Here is an 18,686-nt window from a genome sequence, read left to right as displayed (position 1 = left end):
TATTGATAAAATGACACGATAGTACACATTGAAATACCAAAAAAAAACAATTGTTTGAAATACATAGGTATCAATGAAAAATATGAAATACTCATAAATAATAATATAATGTTGTATATAAATTTAGTTAATAACTGTGACTGTAGAATCATATAAATGAATGTTCACGATAGACAAAAATGTTACACAAGAACCATATATTTTTATTTGTTTGATGTACAAAAAAATGTGGGCTTAATAATAATAAATATTGAGTAAATTATTGTTAGAATAATATATGGTAATATACTGGTATAAATTTAAGATAAGACCAATAATATTGTTATTTAATAAAATGGTCCAACAGAAAAAATGAATTAAATGAAAGGGTCCAATAACCTTTCATATGTAGATTTTTTAGAGGACTCCTTCTCTTTTAATAGTATAGGTAGGCTAAAATGTGAATATTGTTTTCCTTTTCATTAAGTTTGGTTATCTATCTTATGTTTTCTAAACATATAATTATAAAATTCTGTATAGTTTGACATATGTTGTATAAAACTAATATTATAAGAAAACTAAAAATTAAGAATATTGATTCCCCACTTAATATTAAATCAATTAGTAACTTTTATTTTAAAAATAGTAACTATTTTAGTCCGTAAAAATATTTTGTAAATGAATATAAATATAAAATAAATATTATATTTTTCTATAATTGTTTAATACATATTTTAAAACTTAATCTTATAATCCAATATACATATATTACTGACTCCTGAAGAAAATAGTAATAATGGATTACAAAAAACATAAATCACCTTTCAAATATATATAGATATTTTCCTTTTTATTTAAGAAAAACTATTAAGAAAACTAGAATAGAATTTTTGATAATGGCGATTACATAATAATATCAATTTATTAACGTTATTGATGTACTGAACCATGGTAAGAATCAAAGTGAGCTTGAAATGTAGGAAACTAACATTTTTTTCTTTTCAAGAACTATACAGAAGCAAGGGAATCAATTTTTCTTTTTAAACCAATGTAAACACCATATCTTATTAATATTCATTCTTATATGAATGAGTGTTTTTAATCAAACCATAACAGCTAAACATTTGGCAATAGTACATTTCTCATTGTCAAGCACAACATCATACCACTGGACCTTACCCAAACATCTCCTCATTGGCGTCCTTCTAAGCAATCTCACTGTGTTAGTGGGCTGCCCTAAACGGGCAATCAGAGGTAACAGATTCTCCAAACCTTTCACCACCCTCCAATACTTCAGCTTGTATCTAAACGAAAGAATCCATGATTCGTTATTATATATAGCTCTCAACCGTCTCTAAGGCTAGGGTTTTCAAAACAACCTAATCTCTGATCTCTTCCACCTTTTAATAAATTGAAGTTGATACGATAACGAGTAATAAAATAGTTTAATAGGATATAAATGTATTTGGTATATTAGATCATATCTACTTTTAACTGATTTAGAATTTATTTTAGTTTTAAATGTTAAAATCAAATTATTTTTAACTATATTTATTTCGATTCATCTTGTTAATTTGTAAATATATTTTATAAAAATCTTTATATATACATATATATATATATATATATATATATATTTGTTGAAGACGAAGAAAATAAATAACTAAGTGTTAAATTTACTAGTTATAATTAACTAATAAAATCATTGATATTTTAAGAGGTCATACACATATTTAAATATTTTTAATTAACTAAATCATTAAAATTGATTAATGTTTTGCTTTCATTGGTTTATAAAATTTAAGATGGTTTATAATTTATATATATGAAAATTAAATACAAATTATTAATTATAATGTTAACTTACTTTGATATATAATTGTTTTCGGACCAATTTAATTATTTTTAAAACATATTTTATTGCAACAATTCAACTAAAATGAACTAACTGTATTTATTGGTTCTAATTAGGCTAAAATGTGAATAATTTTGTTCTTACATTATTATATAATTCTATATAATTTGGCATATGTTATCTAGAAAATAGTAAATGTTTTTAAACCGTAAATATTTTATAAATAAAAATCACATAGTTTTGTGATAACCTGTCATGCGGACCCCAAATTTCACAGTTCTGCACGGCACCAACCATAACCTTTTACCGTGGAAGAAAACGCCTCCACATCAACCGGTATATTATTGGTGTGCTTGGCGTTACTCGAGTCCAAGACCTCATCCTTTAACAATTCTCTCACAGGATAAGCTGTCACCAATTGACCTGCAGAACAATTGGTGACAACTTGTCATGTGGGAGACTTGTCATGTGGGAGACTTGTTAAAAGGTGAGGTATTGGGTTCGAGTAACGCCTAGCGCAACTCCTCACCATGGGAGGAAACGCTTCCAGATCCAGTGGTAGTTTATTGGTGCGCTTGACGTTACTCAAACCCAAAACTACCTTTTATATAATATTAATATAGTTTATTACACACACACATATATGTATATATATAAATCGAAAATATTTACAAAATAATTATTTTTATACCAATTCCATATACATATATTACTGACTTTCAAAAAAAAAGAAAGGTAAAAATGTTTCAGAAAAAATACATTTCAAACAGATTTAGAAAATATGCGGATATTTTGGGGATTTTTCCATGTTTATCACTTTGTTGATACCATTATTCATCTTTACCACCACTAAAGAAACATTTTCAAAAAATACATTCTTCATTACAAGGCAAAATACTCTTATATCATTGTTCTCTATATATGTAATAAATAAATATTTAAGGAAAATAAATAAATAAATAAAACATTTTTTGTTTTCGAACTATACTTTTTCAAATTTCAAAAACATATCTTAAATATCAAGATATACCTACTATATACAAAAATTGGGTACTTTGGATCGCCGATCGGATCTCAGATAGAACTCAGACCTAACCGAGACCCGCACATTCAAAAATATACTCAATAAGTATTTTGTTTTGGACCTGGATCCAAACTGAATATGTATTTTTGGGTCGGTGCTGGTTCGGTTTTCGGTGCAGATGAAATGCCTATGCCTAATAGAAAAATATCAATAACAAAAACATATCTTAAATATCAAGATATACCTACTATATACAAAAATTGGGTACTTTGGATCGCCGATCGGATCTCAGATAGAACTCAGACCTAACCGAGACCCGCACATTCAAAAATATACTCAATAAGTATTTTGTTTTGGACCTGGATCCAAACTGAATATGTATTTTTGGGTCGGTGCTGGTTCGGTTTTCGGTGCAGATGAAATGCCTATGCCTAATAGAAAGTTATTTAATAATGTGTATATAAAATCTCAAATAAAATATTTCATTTTTGATATAATACGAGTTTGTAATGTAATAATGTTCGACAGTCCCAAAATGCCAATTCATATCACAATGTGTTTTTGTTTACAATACGAAAAAAAATGCGAAGCGTTGTTAAAAGACGGATTAAAATCTAGTATACAATTAAAGATAGAGGTGTATTTGGTGTGACATATATTGCATATGCATCACAGTTAGTCAAATGCTTTTGAATGTCAATATAATACGATAATATTATGACTATGGTTTTGTTTCCACCAAGTTATATATGGTTGTCTTAGTTAACTGCATATAAACATCGATGAACAATTACATACATATATATATATATATATATATATATATATAACACAAAAATATATTTCATAGAAATATACCATCGATCTAAGAATCATCAATACAATTAAAATAGAAGGCCCTTTTTTGAGGAACCCTCCTATTTTAACAGTATTTACAGATCCATGTCATTGAAACATTTAAAACTTATGATTTTTATTTAATTATATATATTCCGAATTTCCTTTTATTTTTATACAGCAGAAAATCTAAAAATCAACACCTCTGTTAAATTAACTATGACTAGGTGTTTAGCCCGCCATACAGACATAATTACCTTACTAATATTTATTAATAAATGTAGTATTAATTTAAAGATCAACAAAATAATTTATTGTCATACACTTACAAAATCGATAACAAATTTAACATAAAACTATTTATAGATTAAACAATATTTCACTAAAATTATATATAATATTATAAAAATTAGAAACAATCATATTGTGTGAATATTATAGATTTCTCCTTATATACAATTTTGTATGTGTTTTTACTTTTTAAATTTAATTTTTTTATTAATTATTAAGATCTTCAATTATGTTTATCAAAACATAGCTAATATATAAACTTATAATTATCTAGACTATTTAATGATTTTTTTAATTCAGAATTCAATTTTTTACATAATAAATATATATTCTAAAATTTATCTACTGAAAGTTAATATTAGTTTGGATATAATACAATATACATGATTTTTTTATTAATATAAACTTATAACTATCTAGACTATTTAATGATTTTTTAATTCAGAATTCAATTTTTTTACATAATAAATATATATTCTAAAATTTATCTACTGAAAGTTAATATTAGTTTGGATAATAATACAATATACATGAATTTTTTATCAATATAAACTTATAACTATCTAGACTATTTAATGATTTTTGAATTCAGAATTCAATTTTTTACACAATAAATGTATGTTCAAAATTTATCTACTGAAAGTTAATATTAGCTTGAATAATAATACAATATACATGAATTGTTTTTATCAAAAACGTTTTTTAAATTTTTTTATTATAACTAATTCATGTTTAATGATTAATTGTATAAAAATAAATAAATTATTCATTAAGGGTATTATCGATATTAACCACTCTAACTTTTAACGTAGGAGCTCCGTTGCAAAAAATCACTTCGCAAATAATAGTATAGATTTCCTATCCAGACATAATGCATCGTGAACGTTCGATTGGTAAAATACATTTATTTACATTCTTAGACAATATATGTACCAAATCTTTGTATATTTATAAATGTTTCATCCCATCGACACCCAAGGTTCAACTTTTATTGGATTCTGCAAATAAAAATTAAAAACAACACATTCTGTTAATATCAGTGTATCATTCATCACTTCCAATCATGGTTACAAACAATTGCACCATAAAACTTACATGTTGCATTGTTCAATATCATGAATATCTATCCTTTTAATTTTCTGATTCTTTTTTATTTAAAAAAAAAACTTATACATAACAATTACAAATAATCAGAGTCCTTAACGAATTAACCAATGTGAAATAAAGTCGACCAAATTATAGGGTTTGCAAAGCTTTTTCAAATAAATAACCAAAATATAAACTACTAATCAAAAGCTAAAATTTTGGCAAATAAATAGATTTTAGGAAATTCCATACATAACCATATCGTATGTAAAAATTTTAAATATATAAAAATTTTAAACTAAAATTTTAATAGCTTCTTATCTCCATTTTGCAACTTCAAAATCTTAAATCAAATTAACTCAACGATTTGAATTTGAAATATATTATATTAAGTTTCAAATCCAATATTTTCTAACAAACATTGCCCAAATTCTCGAGGCATATAGTTACCATAAATCAGGTGCAAAATCACTAGATTATTAACGATCTGATGTATAAATGCAAATATATAGCTAACTAAAACATGAAACTACTAAATTTGTAAATATTTTAAATTAAAAACAAAACCAAAAAGGTAAAAATAAGATTTTTTAAATGTTATATTTCCTCCTTTTTCAAACTGAACATATTAAAATTTCAACTACCTCAGCGATTTAGAAAAGGAAGATTTACCAAATATCTTATTTAATTTCAAATATTCTATTTTCCTAACTAATTTAACCAATATCCGCAAGGAATATTCTTATTACTTATGTTACCTAATTATCCTTTCCTATATATACTAACTTAGGAAATGAAGCGATTTCTACAACCACTATATGCTGCTTTTAACTGAGAAAATGAAGCATAAACAGGAAAGGCTTACCTTTCTGACGTGAAATCATTCAAAACCAGCTGGTGTATTCAAGTGAAAGTAATCCCCGCCTTCACAGACAGAAATGTAAGTATAGATCGCTTCAGTATTGTTTCATTCTTTTTAGATTATCAATCAAATACATATTAAACGCTTATTTTTTTGTTTTAGCTTCTGTTGCTGTCATTTGTAATACCCTATAGTACTTTGTATTTGATCATTTATTGCATATAATTGCCTGTATAAGAAAGTGAAGACATCAGTTAAAAATCGTGTCCAAGTCTTTAACAATTTTTTTATCAAAGTAGAATGTAGAATATATATGCTAAATAGATACTTATATGATGACGGGTAAGATTGTCACAATTAGAAGTTCAAATAAGCTTCTGCATCAAACAGAACCAATAATAGCTATCGGAATCTATACGATCTGTTTTCCAAAACAAAGAAAGAGGTCAGTCTGAAGGTAAGTAACATATCCTTAAATCAAAACATAGATTTAAGAGTACTTTATTTTTCCCATGCTTTAGCTTATCTTTATATTTCTCATGCTTTAGCTCATATAAACATTTAAAATGGACAAATGTCCTATATTTTATTCTAAAGTACATTGAATACAATTCTCATTAGAAATTAAAAAAAAAAAATTGGAACCTGATTCAATATGATCTCATTAGAAATAAAAAAACAATTCTGATTAGAAATTAAAAAGAAAAAACAAACAGTGTGAGTCAAAACATTTGGAACGTGTATCAATACATTTCTCATTAGAAATATATATGAAAAAAGTTATCCCAATGGATCAGTTCTGAGGAACGGATGTGAGAAAAGTGGAAGAATTATCTCTTAGAACAAGCAGTTTCGGGTGATGATTATTCATGTTTCTCACGACCTTCGTTTACTTTTGCAGAGAGGAACAAAATAATTTTTCTTTGATCCAAACTATTTTAAGGCATAACTCATCGGGTTGTCGGTCGAATATTCAAAGAAAACAGTAAAAAACTTTAGATTTTGATATTTTATTGTTTAACTAGATTAGATGAGCCAGTTATATAACGAATAAGAGAAATATTTGGAAGTCTATTGACCTGAAGAGATTGATGTTTCGGGATCCTCTAACTCCAATTCTTCTTTTTGTCTTGAGACTTGAGAGATAATTTTTCAGAACTTCTTCAGACATATGAAACGAACAGAATCAACCTTGGATTAAACAGACCGTTCTTCGGATTCGACATGCAAACCTTCTCAAAAAAATTGATTTTTAGTTAGCTGTTTCGATGAGCCTATGATATATAACCTTCAATGATTTGTGTTGATCGTGTTTCACCAGCTGCGTTTTTTTTTTTCTGAAGATGATATTTCTGGAAAGTCCAAAAACAGCTGTTTCTTTGTCGAGTGGGCCTGAGAATATTGAACAAATATCAACATGAATCACAAGCCCAATTTACAATAATTGTGTTCTTACCATTTTATGTTTCTGTTTTTAAAGCCCAGTTGTACTCAATTTGTTTATAAACATAAAATGAAATGTCTTTGTCTGTATCAATCATGGTCTTTTCAAAAAAAATAGTCTTTAAAATAGTCAATGTATGTAGAATGTTTTTTTCCTTATATTTATTTTAGTTAAGAGTATTTTTAACGGCAAAAGTATTTTTTTTTAAAATAAATACTCTCATCGTTTGTTTACAGAAATAATATATAATAAACTATAATATTTTGTATAATTATAAAAAATTCTTTTAAATTGAATTTCGTTTATGGTTCCAATATAAAATATACTGTAAAAATTAACATTTCATTAATAATTATCATTAATAATTTTTAATCAGTTATGAATCAAATGCAAAGCAGATTTTTGATACAAATTTCAACCTCGACATATAAATTGAGAACCGATAACCAAAATAAACATAACCGAACAGAAAAAAAAAACAAAGACGAATCAATGTGTATATATATATATATATATATATATATGACTAATTTCTATATCTCTAGAACATGAAAATCAAAACAAAATCAGAACCAAACTAATAAACAAATGGTACATAAATATCAAAAGTTAACCAACCAGAATTCAACCCAAAATTCATAAATAATCAAACGATTATTATATTTCTTGAACCAAAAAAACCAAAACCACAACCAAACCAAAACTGGATCAAAAACCAAAAAAAAAAACTGGAACCGAACCTAAATCTATCACTAAACTAATACAAAAAATTAATCCCGCGTTTTTTAAATAATGAAGTTTTCCTAAACTCCAAACCGGATTACTTATCGGATCACCAATTTTACCGATATGATCGTTGGTCTAAGTCGGGTTTCAAAGCACTAACACTGCAGAGGTTCATTAATAAAGAAACTTCAAAGTATTTGTGTAAGTATTTCAAATAAATTTTAAATTCTTCACATTATTTATATATCCAAATTAAACCAATTATGTTTTGCATTTGGTTCAGGTAGATGTTATGGTCGAGTGTTCTAACGACATTTTAACCAGTTTGGATGGTTTAATTCAAATCTGATTATTACCTCAACTTGGATTCAGTTAAATAAGAGTCAAGATTACTCCGATCTGGCTAATCGATTTTGGTTCATTTTTCAAAATATTGTTTAAATTAATACTGTTATATAATTTTCGAATCCAATTTTTTAGAAGAACAAATTCCGCGCTTCCAAAGCGCGGGTCAAAATCTAGTTAATATATTAATGCTTGTATATGCACGCGGGTCTCTTGATTCTGATTTGGAATCAATCGTTGTTTATGTTTAGGCGGAGTATGAAAGATGGTCAAGGTTTGAGATTTTGGATTATCCATTAGAGTTTCGATGCAGAGCTTAGAAAAATTGGAGCTGTCTATCGGTTAGTGTTCTAACAAGGTTCTGCTATCGATTACTACCGAAGTACCCAACCTCTTCTCTGGATTAAACTCTACTATATGAGAAAGAAACCTTGAAGATTGAGGGTGATTGAAGGATGGACGAGCGAGCAAGCAGTTTCAAATGAACGGAGATAGAGATTGACGGCATGATCCGGCAGAGATACGGAACCCCCTCTTGCATCTCGGTTCTTGACGTGATGAAACTAGGAACAAGCACGGCCACGTTACATGCCAGGATTTCAGAGGTTCTTATCTTTTTGTTTATTATATATGTTTTCTCTGAGCTTAATAGAGTTTTTGTAACTAATAAGGTTTGGACCTGCTTATAACTTATGTCCATTGGACTTGGTTTAGTAAAACGAAAAAATTAACAAAAGGAAATTCTTATTGGGCCCCTTAGTGTTTTCGTTTCTGTTTCTATTAGGTCCATTAATAAGCCCACACAAACTAATTTCCACAAAGTTGACTTAAACAGCTAAATCGAGTAAGCCTCGCTGTTGACAAAGAAAGAAAAAAGAAATAAAAAAGGTTAAAAATAAAAGTGTCGCTAAATAATTCATTTCAGATATTTTGTCTTCACCGGATCTCGAGATCAGCCAACGATGGCCGCCGACGGAATATTCCGCAGCATCTTCGAAGGCTGTATCTCAGGTCTCGATTCTGCCATCGAGAGGCGTCCTTACCACAAAAACTGCGACTGCGCGCTTCACGACGGAGCTGGGAAAAGTCAAAATCAGCGGCGGAAGTCTTGCCGCCGCCACGGAAGCTCAGAGAGCATATCGTTCCCGATCCGAAGGTCTTGGAGCGAAGGCAACATACTGGCGATGAATTTCGCGTCCTCGTCATCATCTTCTTCTTCGAATCTGCAGTCTCTTTCTTCGTCCTCTTCCCTCACGACTTTGGCGTCGCTGGCCGATTTGCCGGTGGATACTGCTGCGTTGGAGGATTCCGGCAGATCGCGTCCTCATCAGGTGGGATGGACAATTGCCGAATTGTGAAGATGTTTGATGATTAATGATGTTTTAACTGCTATTATCCAGTGTTTAATTAATTTTCTTAATTAAGTTTTGCGAGCCTTGTTTTTGTCTTTGTACCGTACGATTAAGATGATGATTGTTTCCACATTTTGCCTTCTTTTTATATTGTTGAATTCTTTTGCGATATTTGCAGAAATTCCTTATTTTGCCTTCCTTAATCGTTTGACTAAAAAAAACAAATTTCTTTAAACAAGAACATAAATCTTCACTCCGTGTAAGCATTTAATTAATTAATATGTTTGTCAAAATTACTGGCATTGACTGTAACTGGCACAATACTCTGCTTATTCATTCAAGCACCTGTAAGGATTCAAGTATCATGAATGAACCAGCACTACATTATACAATTAACCATATTCATGATTCTTTGTTTCACTCGACAAAAGGCATGAACCACTTTGCTCTCGCATATTTTGATATACACATCCTGAAACAAACGTGATGAAAGAAGAGAGACTATGTTAGTATCAAGGTGGTGCGGCTGATCATTATGGTATTGTAAAGAGTTTACATTCGCTTGACGTAAACTTTCACCAGAGAGCCAAACACTTTTTCACTTGGGATTTGGGAGATTCTCGAGAGCTTCGCTGGAGAAATCTTTCCCGGGCTGAGCCACTTGCTCATGTGGAAGACCCTTTACCGTTACTTTCTTCTCTCCATCTTTTTTCTCTCTTTCTTCTTCTTGTCTTGCTTTCTCAGCTTCTCCTTCTTCCTTCGTAGTTTTCGTCTCCATCTTCTTTACCCTGAATCATTCATGTCTCCTCTTTCTCTTTCTCTTCCTCTCATTCTTATCAACTAAAACAAGGATGATGATGACACGTTTCAGCTGGGTGGCACAACGTGTTGCCACATCACATCACGCGTATAAGTGGACTTGAAAACATTCACACGTGTTATCGGCCAAGCCTTTTTGACCAACGAGAGAATAGGTGGTGAGCATTCAACGTAGATGTGAAGAGCTTTGGTCAACAAGGCCTACATCAGAGTGAGCTTTGATCCTGAATGATACTGCTATTAACAACTGAAAAGAGATTTCTGCTAACCGTTTTTAATGAGATTTGAACTTCTCTATAAAGCTCTCGTCAATCTGCTTTTTGTGTGATGGTCTCTTTATCAGTTACAAGGTTGGCTTGTGTCACAAGTTTTGAGTTTCACAGTTTCTAGGCCTCGTTCATTGCTTAATCACAGAGACATGCACAAATGTTGGTAACAGAAATCTACTGTAAACACTGAAATAGTCTTAAAACAGGAAAATATGTCACAGTGAAATCAACAAAAACAACTTGCACATGTCCAAAGAATGACAGAAATTAACAAAAGCCACCAGAGATTCATATAGAGACAAACCAAGAGTATATGTACCACAGTTTCGAGTTAAGAGAAGGATTCGATTCACACATGAACCAAGTCCTGAGAGTGAACCACCTCATCAAGATGGTAATCCATCACATCAGACAAGGCTTCCATGAATGCAGCCTCGCTCGTCCCTGGAAGCACCGCTTCTTGAGCTTCCTCTACCATCTCCTCCACTGGAGACTTCTTGGTCAGAGTTTCTCTGCACATCATGTTTCCAATCTCAAATGCTGTCAATCCTCTTTCTGCTCCTTTCTTCAGTAGCATCGTTGAGATTCTGAGTGTTCTAGCCGTTTCCAATGGCATCTTCCATCCATGGAACTTGAGGAGGCTGATATCTTCCTCTGCGTCCAGTGATCTTATGTAGTCCAGTGTCTCGGAAGAGTATGGTTTCCGAGCTTGCGACCAGTAAAGCCACTCGAACGTGCAATCCTCAAACTGTTTTGCAAGTATTAAATCAGTTCACATGTGGCAATGTCGTACAATAAGATAAAGAAGAAGAGAGAACTTACGCTTTCAGGCAAGCTGTATCCATGATCAATTGGAATCAGAACAATCTTTCCGTTCTCCTCCTTTCTCATTAAAATGTTTCCACCATGCCTATCAGCGTTGGCCAGTCTAATATCCAGCACAGATATCTTGTGAACTTCCTCTACCGGAAATGAAGCTGGACCCATATCCTCACAGCTGCCATCATTCTCGGTAAACATCTGAAGTGATCCAATCTTGGTTTTGATTCCATTGGGATGGTTAAAACCAGGATGCAGACATTCAATCATAGTTGTGGGAGGCACACCAGCAAAACCTATCTCTTCACCACCACACATAGACCTGCGTCCACTCTTGGGATGATCCAATACATAAGCAGCAACTTCCCTAAACGCACCTTCTCCAACCTTTGTTCCTTTCTTCAAACCTTCACCGTTTGGCGAAAGCGGTAGGCCATGCGGATTGTTCTCAGCTGTTGGCTCCTCATCGATAGGCTTAAACACACCAACATACTTGTTCCCTGAAGAACCCTGCATGAAATAAGCTCCTCCTGTCCCCTCTCTTGACCTCACCGGAGGATTCCCACTTCTCAGTCCATCAGAAGCAGAGCTAATCATATCCGTAACCGCTAGAGGCAACTTCGCCTTGGGATTAACGATGACCGGCTCCAAAGAGAACTCACTCTTCCTTGGCTGCACAATGCCATCAGCAGCTTCAATAACTCTCTTGACGACATCAACTTGCGGCGGAGGAGCAACAATAGACAACTCAAAGTTCTTCTCCACAGGCTTAGCACGAACTTTAGCACATCTCCTCACAAGCAAATGCAAAACAGCCTCACTGTTCCTACAAATGTCATTAACAAGACTCTGGTCCTCAAGCTTCTCGCCTTCGTAAAGCACCTCGGAATCAACAAAGTCTCCACCTTTCTGCTTCGAAATCTGCTTCTTAACATACCCAATGTTCCTCCCTCTCTCAACGTGAAACCTACAGTGCTTCCCACAAGTGGTCTTGACATCAAGAACCTGGAGATCAGATACCTTGACAACCAAATGAAGGACGTTCCCGTCGCTCACACCGTAGTCACGCATGTTGGAGTTACTCCTGGCGAGCTCTCGTCCCCCGAAAACGAGCTTCTGGTTCCTCACCACGAACCCGCGGTAAGACTGGATCCGGAGCTTGACGGACTCGATGGAATCGGATTCGAGGACTCGCATTGGTATCAGAGTTCCGGGGAGTGTCAGGTAGATCAGAATGGTCTCGTCGGGGAGGGAATCAGCGCAGGAGTTGGCGTGAAAGAGAGGCATTATCGATGATGGCTCGTTACGAACCGGGCTTAGAGTAACATCAGCTGATGACATCTTAAAAGGATTCGAGAAAAGCTGCGAACTTTGCTATATATATATAATAGAATAAAACCGCGAATATTCCCCAAAATTCACAAATCCATCGCTTCTTCTTCTTCTTCTTGTTCTAGATACAGCAATAAACCCTAGAAATCAAATCCTAATTGATCAGGTATCGATCAAATCTTAAAATCGAAAAGAAGCAAAACGGTGAAAGGGAGCGGATTCTTACCAGAAGTGAGTAAAGGAGGGAGAAGACGTGGAGCTTTAAGGAGGATCCAATTGTAGCGAAAGTCTGTGAGTTAGGGTTTGATTGATCGATGGCAGCTCGAGAAACAAGGGTCAAAGACTTTAGAGAGAGAGAGAGAGAGAGAGATGGTTTTTTGAAAAGGAAGAAGGGTATGGATTACACGTGTCGCCACCTTGTTTGCGTAGATGACGCGTACTAACACAAAAGTGTACTCTTTTAATTGTCAAAGGTGACGGCGATTATTATATCCCTTCTTATATTCCATTTCTTACCGTATGTGTTGTGTCTAGGGTCGCGTTTTTTTTTTTACTTTTTCACCTTTGGAGTGGTAAGCAAGCCAGAGATTTGGGGATAAAATCGTAATTATCTCACCGCTTAGAGAACCATTGGTCTGCATCTACACCATTCCATTATTCCATAGAATGGCTAATGCAGATTAAAAAGATTAAAAAAAATACAGATCAAACAGTGACAAATGTAAATTATTCAGATCAATTAAAATAAATGCAGATCAAGATAATTAATAAATTATTATATTTAAATAAATGTTGAATTTTTAATAAAAGTTAAATATCTAAACAAAATACAACTTGTTATATATAAGTAATAAATATTTGACAAAAACAATAAATATACTTATTTCAATAGTGATATTAAATTATAACAATTAGAAAAAATATAAAGAGTATTCTTATTTTACTCTTATTTTTTGTATTTTTATTCAATTTTTGTTTCTTTCTTACCATTTGGTTCAACTATAAAACTATTGTTAATTTTTATATATGTTACCTTATCAACAAAATCTTCATTTAAAATTTAAAACATAAAAGATGCATAAATGTATATGTATAAACAAAAAATATGTTTGATATTTCATTGATATTAAATAATTATAAATAACCTTAAAATTTTATAATTATATGTAATTAAAATATGAATGATAAAATATGAAAAATATATTCATAAATTTATTAAACTAATTATATGAAAATATTGATTACTTTTTGAAAATATAATACATGATTTTTATTGATTATATATTTTAAAAAGATACAAAATAACATGTATAACATATTGCAACTAAATTATAAAAAATTATGAATATACAAACTAAATATATATTATTTTCTATAATCATATTTATTTTATTGATTTAATGTGTATGAAAATACTAAAAATTTTATGTTAATGGAACAAAGAGAATAGGTAAGAGAAAAAAATATGTTTGATATTTTTCATTGTGCATGCATTCATTAAAATATATGAATCATATAAAAACTCTATTGAATATTATTTTCATAAAATTTAACTTATTCATAATATATTAATTTTCATCATTCATTAAAACATAACTAATTCAAAACATACTTTGATTTTCTTCATTTGAATGGATGAATGATGACAAAAAAAAAGATGACAAAAAAAAAGAATGGATGTATATATATAAGATAACCTGAAAATGTAAAAAGAATAACTAAACAAAAATAAAAAATACATGAGTTTTTTTTTTTTGTCATCAAATATACAGACTCATATAGACTCTGCACACCAATCTGGTAACTCTGCATCCATGTGAATGACAAAAGACGATTGTTGTCTGGCACTGCGTGCTAGACGATCCGCCCTTGAATTTGCCGTCCGTGGTACATGAAGGAGCTGTGAGCTGAGGAAACTACCTTGTAGACTCTTGATATCTTCCAGGTAACTTGCGAATGCTGGCCACTCTTCTGGTTCCGAAACCATCTTCACCAACTGAGAACAATCCGTTGCAAACGTAACCTGAGACTGTCGTAAATTTCTCATACATTCCATTGCCCAAATCAATGCCTCCACCTCCGAATGAAGAGGAGACATACTTGCCCGAACATTTCGCGCCCCCATTAGGCCCTCGAAACCTTCCAAGGTACTGAACCATCCTTGTCCCGAGAAAGAATCCGTGTCCTTCCACGAACCATCTACGAAACACCATCTCCCTGGAATTGTGGGGAGTGTATGTACTTGCGGTGGTATAGAGTGCTTTTTATTCAATTCCTGTGCTGCCGCCCACATAGTAGATTCTGTTTCTGCCAATTTTAGTGTATCCCTTGCATCAATATCCAGATTGCTAAAAACCTTACAGTTCCTTGCTTTCCAGATATACCATAATATCCATACAAACTGATGATCGTTCATCTGAGGTAACACTCTCCAAAATAAATGATCCATATTAGTGAACAATGATCCCGAAGGAAAAACATCTGGATTTGATGTTATCTTTGATAATGCCCAAACTTGCCGTGCTGGAGGACATTCAAAGAATACATGGTTCAAAGATTCCTCAACATTCCCACATCTATCACAACTAATTTCCCCTTGCATCCCTCGTGATTTTAAATTCTTTTTCACCGCAACACACCCTGATACAATTTGCCAGAGAAAATGCTTCATCTTTGGCGGACACTTCACCTTCCAACAATAAGCTTTCAAAACATCTACCGTCGGACCATAAAAAACTGGTTGTTTTTCTTTATCTGGGTAAACTCTTTCCACCTCATATCCTGATTTAACCGTATATTTTCCATTGCGGGCAAAATGCCAGCCATCCTTGTCTTCCATACAAAATCTGCTGAGAGGTATACTTTCTATAATCTTTGCATCCAATGGGTCCACCAAAGCCCGAATAGCTTGTGTATTCCACGTCCTAGATCCTGGGGAAATAAGAGAGTCCACGGTAAGTTCCGGAAACAAGTTGTGTTGATTTTTGTTTGCTGGTCTCGGGCGAGTGGTTGGGATCCAAGGGTCATTCCATACTGAGATAGATGACCATGTTCCCACCCGTTTAATTAGTCCTTTGCTAACCAGAGATCTAACTGATACAATACTTCTCCATCCATATGATGGGGAGTAAGAACGGATTGGTTCCAGGGGTGAAGCGTTCCTGAAATACCTACCCTTAAACACTCTAGAGAATAGAGTGTTCGGTTTATCTATTAGACGCCAGAGCTGCTTTCCAAGCATCGCCGTGTTAAAATTCAAAATATCTTTAAAACCCAATCCACCTTCTTCCTTAGGAAGACACACTTTATCCCATGATTGCCAGTGCATACCTTTTGTACTTCCCCCAGGACTCCACCAAAACTTCGCAACTGTACCCGTAAGCTTCTTTATAGTAGTTTGTGGTAGTCTGTAACATGACATTACATGATTAGGCAAAGCCGTAACCACCGATTTAATAACCACTTCCTTCCCTCCTTTACTAAAATATCGAAATGTCCATCCATTAATTCTTGTATCTAGCCGATCCTGTACAAAACCAAACACTTGTACCTTAGATCCACTTATATTTTCTGGTAATCCCAAATATGACCCCATTCCTCCTATATTCTGAATCCCCAAAATGTCTCTCATCTCTTGCCTCCTAGATTCATCAATTTTATGCCCAAATTGAATAGACGATTTCTGAAAATTTATCAGTTGGCCCGACACCGCCTCGTATTCTTCAAGATCCTAAGAATAGTCTCGCACTCCTCTTTTTGTGCTTTACAAAAGAAAAGACTATCATCTGCAAACAGCAGGTGAGATATTGATGGGCAAGCCCTTGCTACTTTCATTCCCGTCAATTGTTTTCCTTGTTCCGCTTTCTTAATATTTGCAATCAGAGCCTCCGTACACAAGATAAAAAGATATGGAGATAGTGGATCTCCCTGCCTAAGTCCCCTTTGTGGGGTTATAAGTCCCTTTGGTTGACCATTTAGTAACACCCGATACTGAACCGATGAAATACATTCCATCATTAGTTTTGTCCAGTGTGGATCAAATCCTAATTTGTTGAGTAATGCTTGGATAAAATCCCACTCCACCCTATCATATGCTTTACTCATATCCGTCTTTATCGCCATATACTTATTTTGACAAGACTTATTTGTCCTCAACCCATGGAACATCTCTTGAGCAATCAGAATATTATCTGAAATTAACCTTCCTGGCACAAAAGCTGATTGTGTTTCCGAAATAAGTCTTGGAAGGCATATTTTCAACCTCTCACAAAGCACCTTTGATATAATCTTATATCCTACATTACATAGACTGATGGGTCTCAACTCTGTCATCCGTGTAGGTCTTTCCGTTTTTGGGATCATACAAATATTAGTAATATTTAATCTTGGATCCATCTCCCCTGAAGTTAAAAAATGGTTCACCAATTCCACCAGATCCTCCTTAATAATATGCCAAGAAACCTGAAAGAATAAAGCAGTCATTCCATCCGGTCCCGGCGCTTTTTCCGGATGCATCATGAATAAAGCTTGTTTCACCTCATCCTCCGTTGCGACCCGGAGAAGGCGTTGATTCATCTGAAGTGAGATAGACGGTGTTATTTCCTCCAAAAATTGATCAAAATTTGATGGATCCGTAGATGTAAACAGATTTCCGAAGTAATCCACCGCCACCTTCTCCACCCCATTTGCATCAGTAATCAAATTATCCGCCTCATCATAGAGTCCCACAATCCTATTTCGAATCCGTCTTTGCCTTGTTAATGCATGGTAGAAATTAGTATTTAGATCCCCCGATGAGTACCACATATTTCGGCTTTTCTGATGCCAATACTCCTCCTCATCCTTATATGTCTCTTGCAATTTCTTAAAAACCTCAATAATCTCCTCTTGTGACCTTGAATCATCCGTTTGTACTTCTTCTAGCGCTTTTTGAAGCTCAGCTATTTTTTCCTTCCCATACGGTGGATTATTTTTCCGCCAGGCCGCAATCTCATGCCTACAATTGCTAATTTTTGAGACAATATCGTCGGAATTGCCGAGACCAGATTCCTTCCATCCCAATGCAATCGATTCCAGAAGACCCTCCTGTCCAATCCATCTTTTATCAAATCGAAACTGTCCTTTTCTTCTACGGACTTTATCCTCAATAAAGGCAACTACCGGTCTATGGTCTGATCCTACCATTCCTAAATATTCCGTATAAGAAATTGGAAAAAGTGTATGCCATTCCTCATTGGCTAGTGCACGATCCAGTCGGCACCTAATCATAACCGCTCCTTTGCCTTTTCCTCGTCTACCTTGCCACGACATTTTATTTCCCCTTGCCGGAAATTCTAGTAGCCCACTATTCCTTATCATATCATTAAAAGGAACAAATGAATTAGCACTTCGTAAAGATCCTCCCTCTTTCTCATGATTCCCGGTAATCTCATTTAGATCTCCAATGATGAACCATGGTTCAGATCTCGCCAACCCATACCGTGTCAATCGCTCCCACACCTGCTCTCTTAGTTTCTGAACCGGATCACCGTATACAAAAGTTAAAAACACTTTTTTACCAAGAGTGACTGCTTCAACATCTATCATCCTATTACTCGTATACAGAACCTGAATTTGAAACTCATTATTATAGAAAAGTGCTAAGCC

The 18,686-nt window shown here is 33.2% G+C and overlaps 2 protein-coding genes and 1 long non-coding RNA gene across 4 annotated transcripts; 1 reads left to right on the top strand and 2 right to left on the bottom strand.

The window, feature by feature from the left end:
• Positions 1-4,814: 4,814 nt before the first annotated feature.
• On the bottom strand, positions 4,815-7,271 carry LOC108846071 (uncharacterized). Its single transcript, XR_008943365.1, has 3 exons — positions 7,014-7,271; positions 5,938-5,996; positions 4,815-4,984 (listed from the first exon to the last, which is right to left on the bottom strand). It is a non-coding gene; the product is annotated as an uncharacterized LOC108846071 (long non-coding RNA).
• A 2,076-nt stretch (positions 7,272-9,347) lies between these two features.
• On the top strand, positions 9,348-9,933 carry LOC108847473 (uncharacterized). Its single transcript, XM_018620717.2, has one exon. It carries the CDS (start codon positions 9,412-9,414, stop codon positions 9,805-9,807), a length of 396 nt encoding a protein of 131 aa, XP_018476219.1. The 5' UTR covers positions 9,348-9,411; the 3' UTR covers positions 9,808-9,933.
• Positions 9,934-11,047: 1,114 nt separating this feature from the next.
• LOC108847472 (phosphatidylinositol 4-kinase gamma 4) lies at positions 11,048-13,451 on the bottom strand. Of its 2 annotated transcripts, none has more exons than XM_018620716.2 (3): positions 13,267-13,451; positions 11,712-13,180; positions 11,048-11,637 (listed from the first exon to the last, which is right to left on the bottom strand). In XM_018620716.2, exons 2-3 carry the CDS (start codon positions 13,047-13,049, stop codon positions 11,239-11,241), a joined length of 1,737 nt encoding a protein of 578 aa, XP_018476218.2. In that variant the 5' UTR covers positions 13,050-13,180; positions 13,267-13,451; the 3' UTR covers positions 11,048-11,238. The 2 variants fall into 2 exon arrangements, with proteins under 2 accessions (XP_018476218.2, XP_056862629.1); XM_057006649.1 differs by having other exon boundaries at positions 11,712-13,161.
• Positions 13,452-18,686: the final 5,235 nt, after the last annotated feature.

This window comes from Raphanus sativus, chromosome 3 (assembly GCF_000801105.2).
Source record: "Raphanus sativus cultivar WK10039 chromosome 3, ASM80110v3, whole genome shotgun sequence".
Lineage (NCBI taxonomy): Eukaryota > Viridiplantae > Streptophyta > Magnoliopsida > Brassicales > Brassicaceae > Raphanus > Raphanus sativus.
This window is presented reverse-complemented; position numbering and strand designations above follow the sequence as displayed.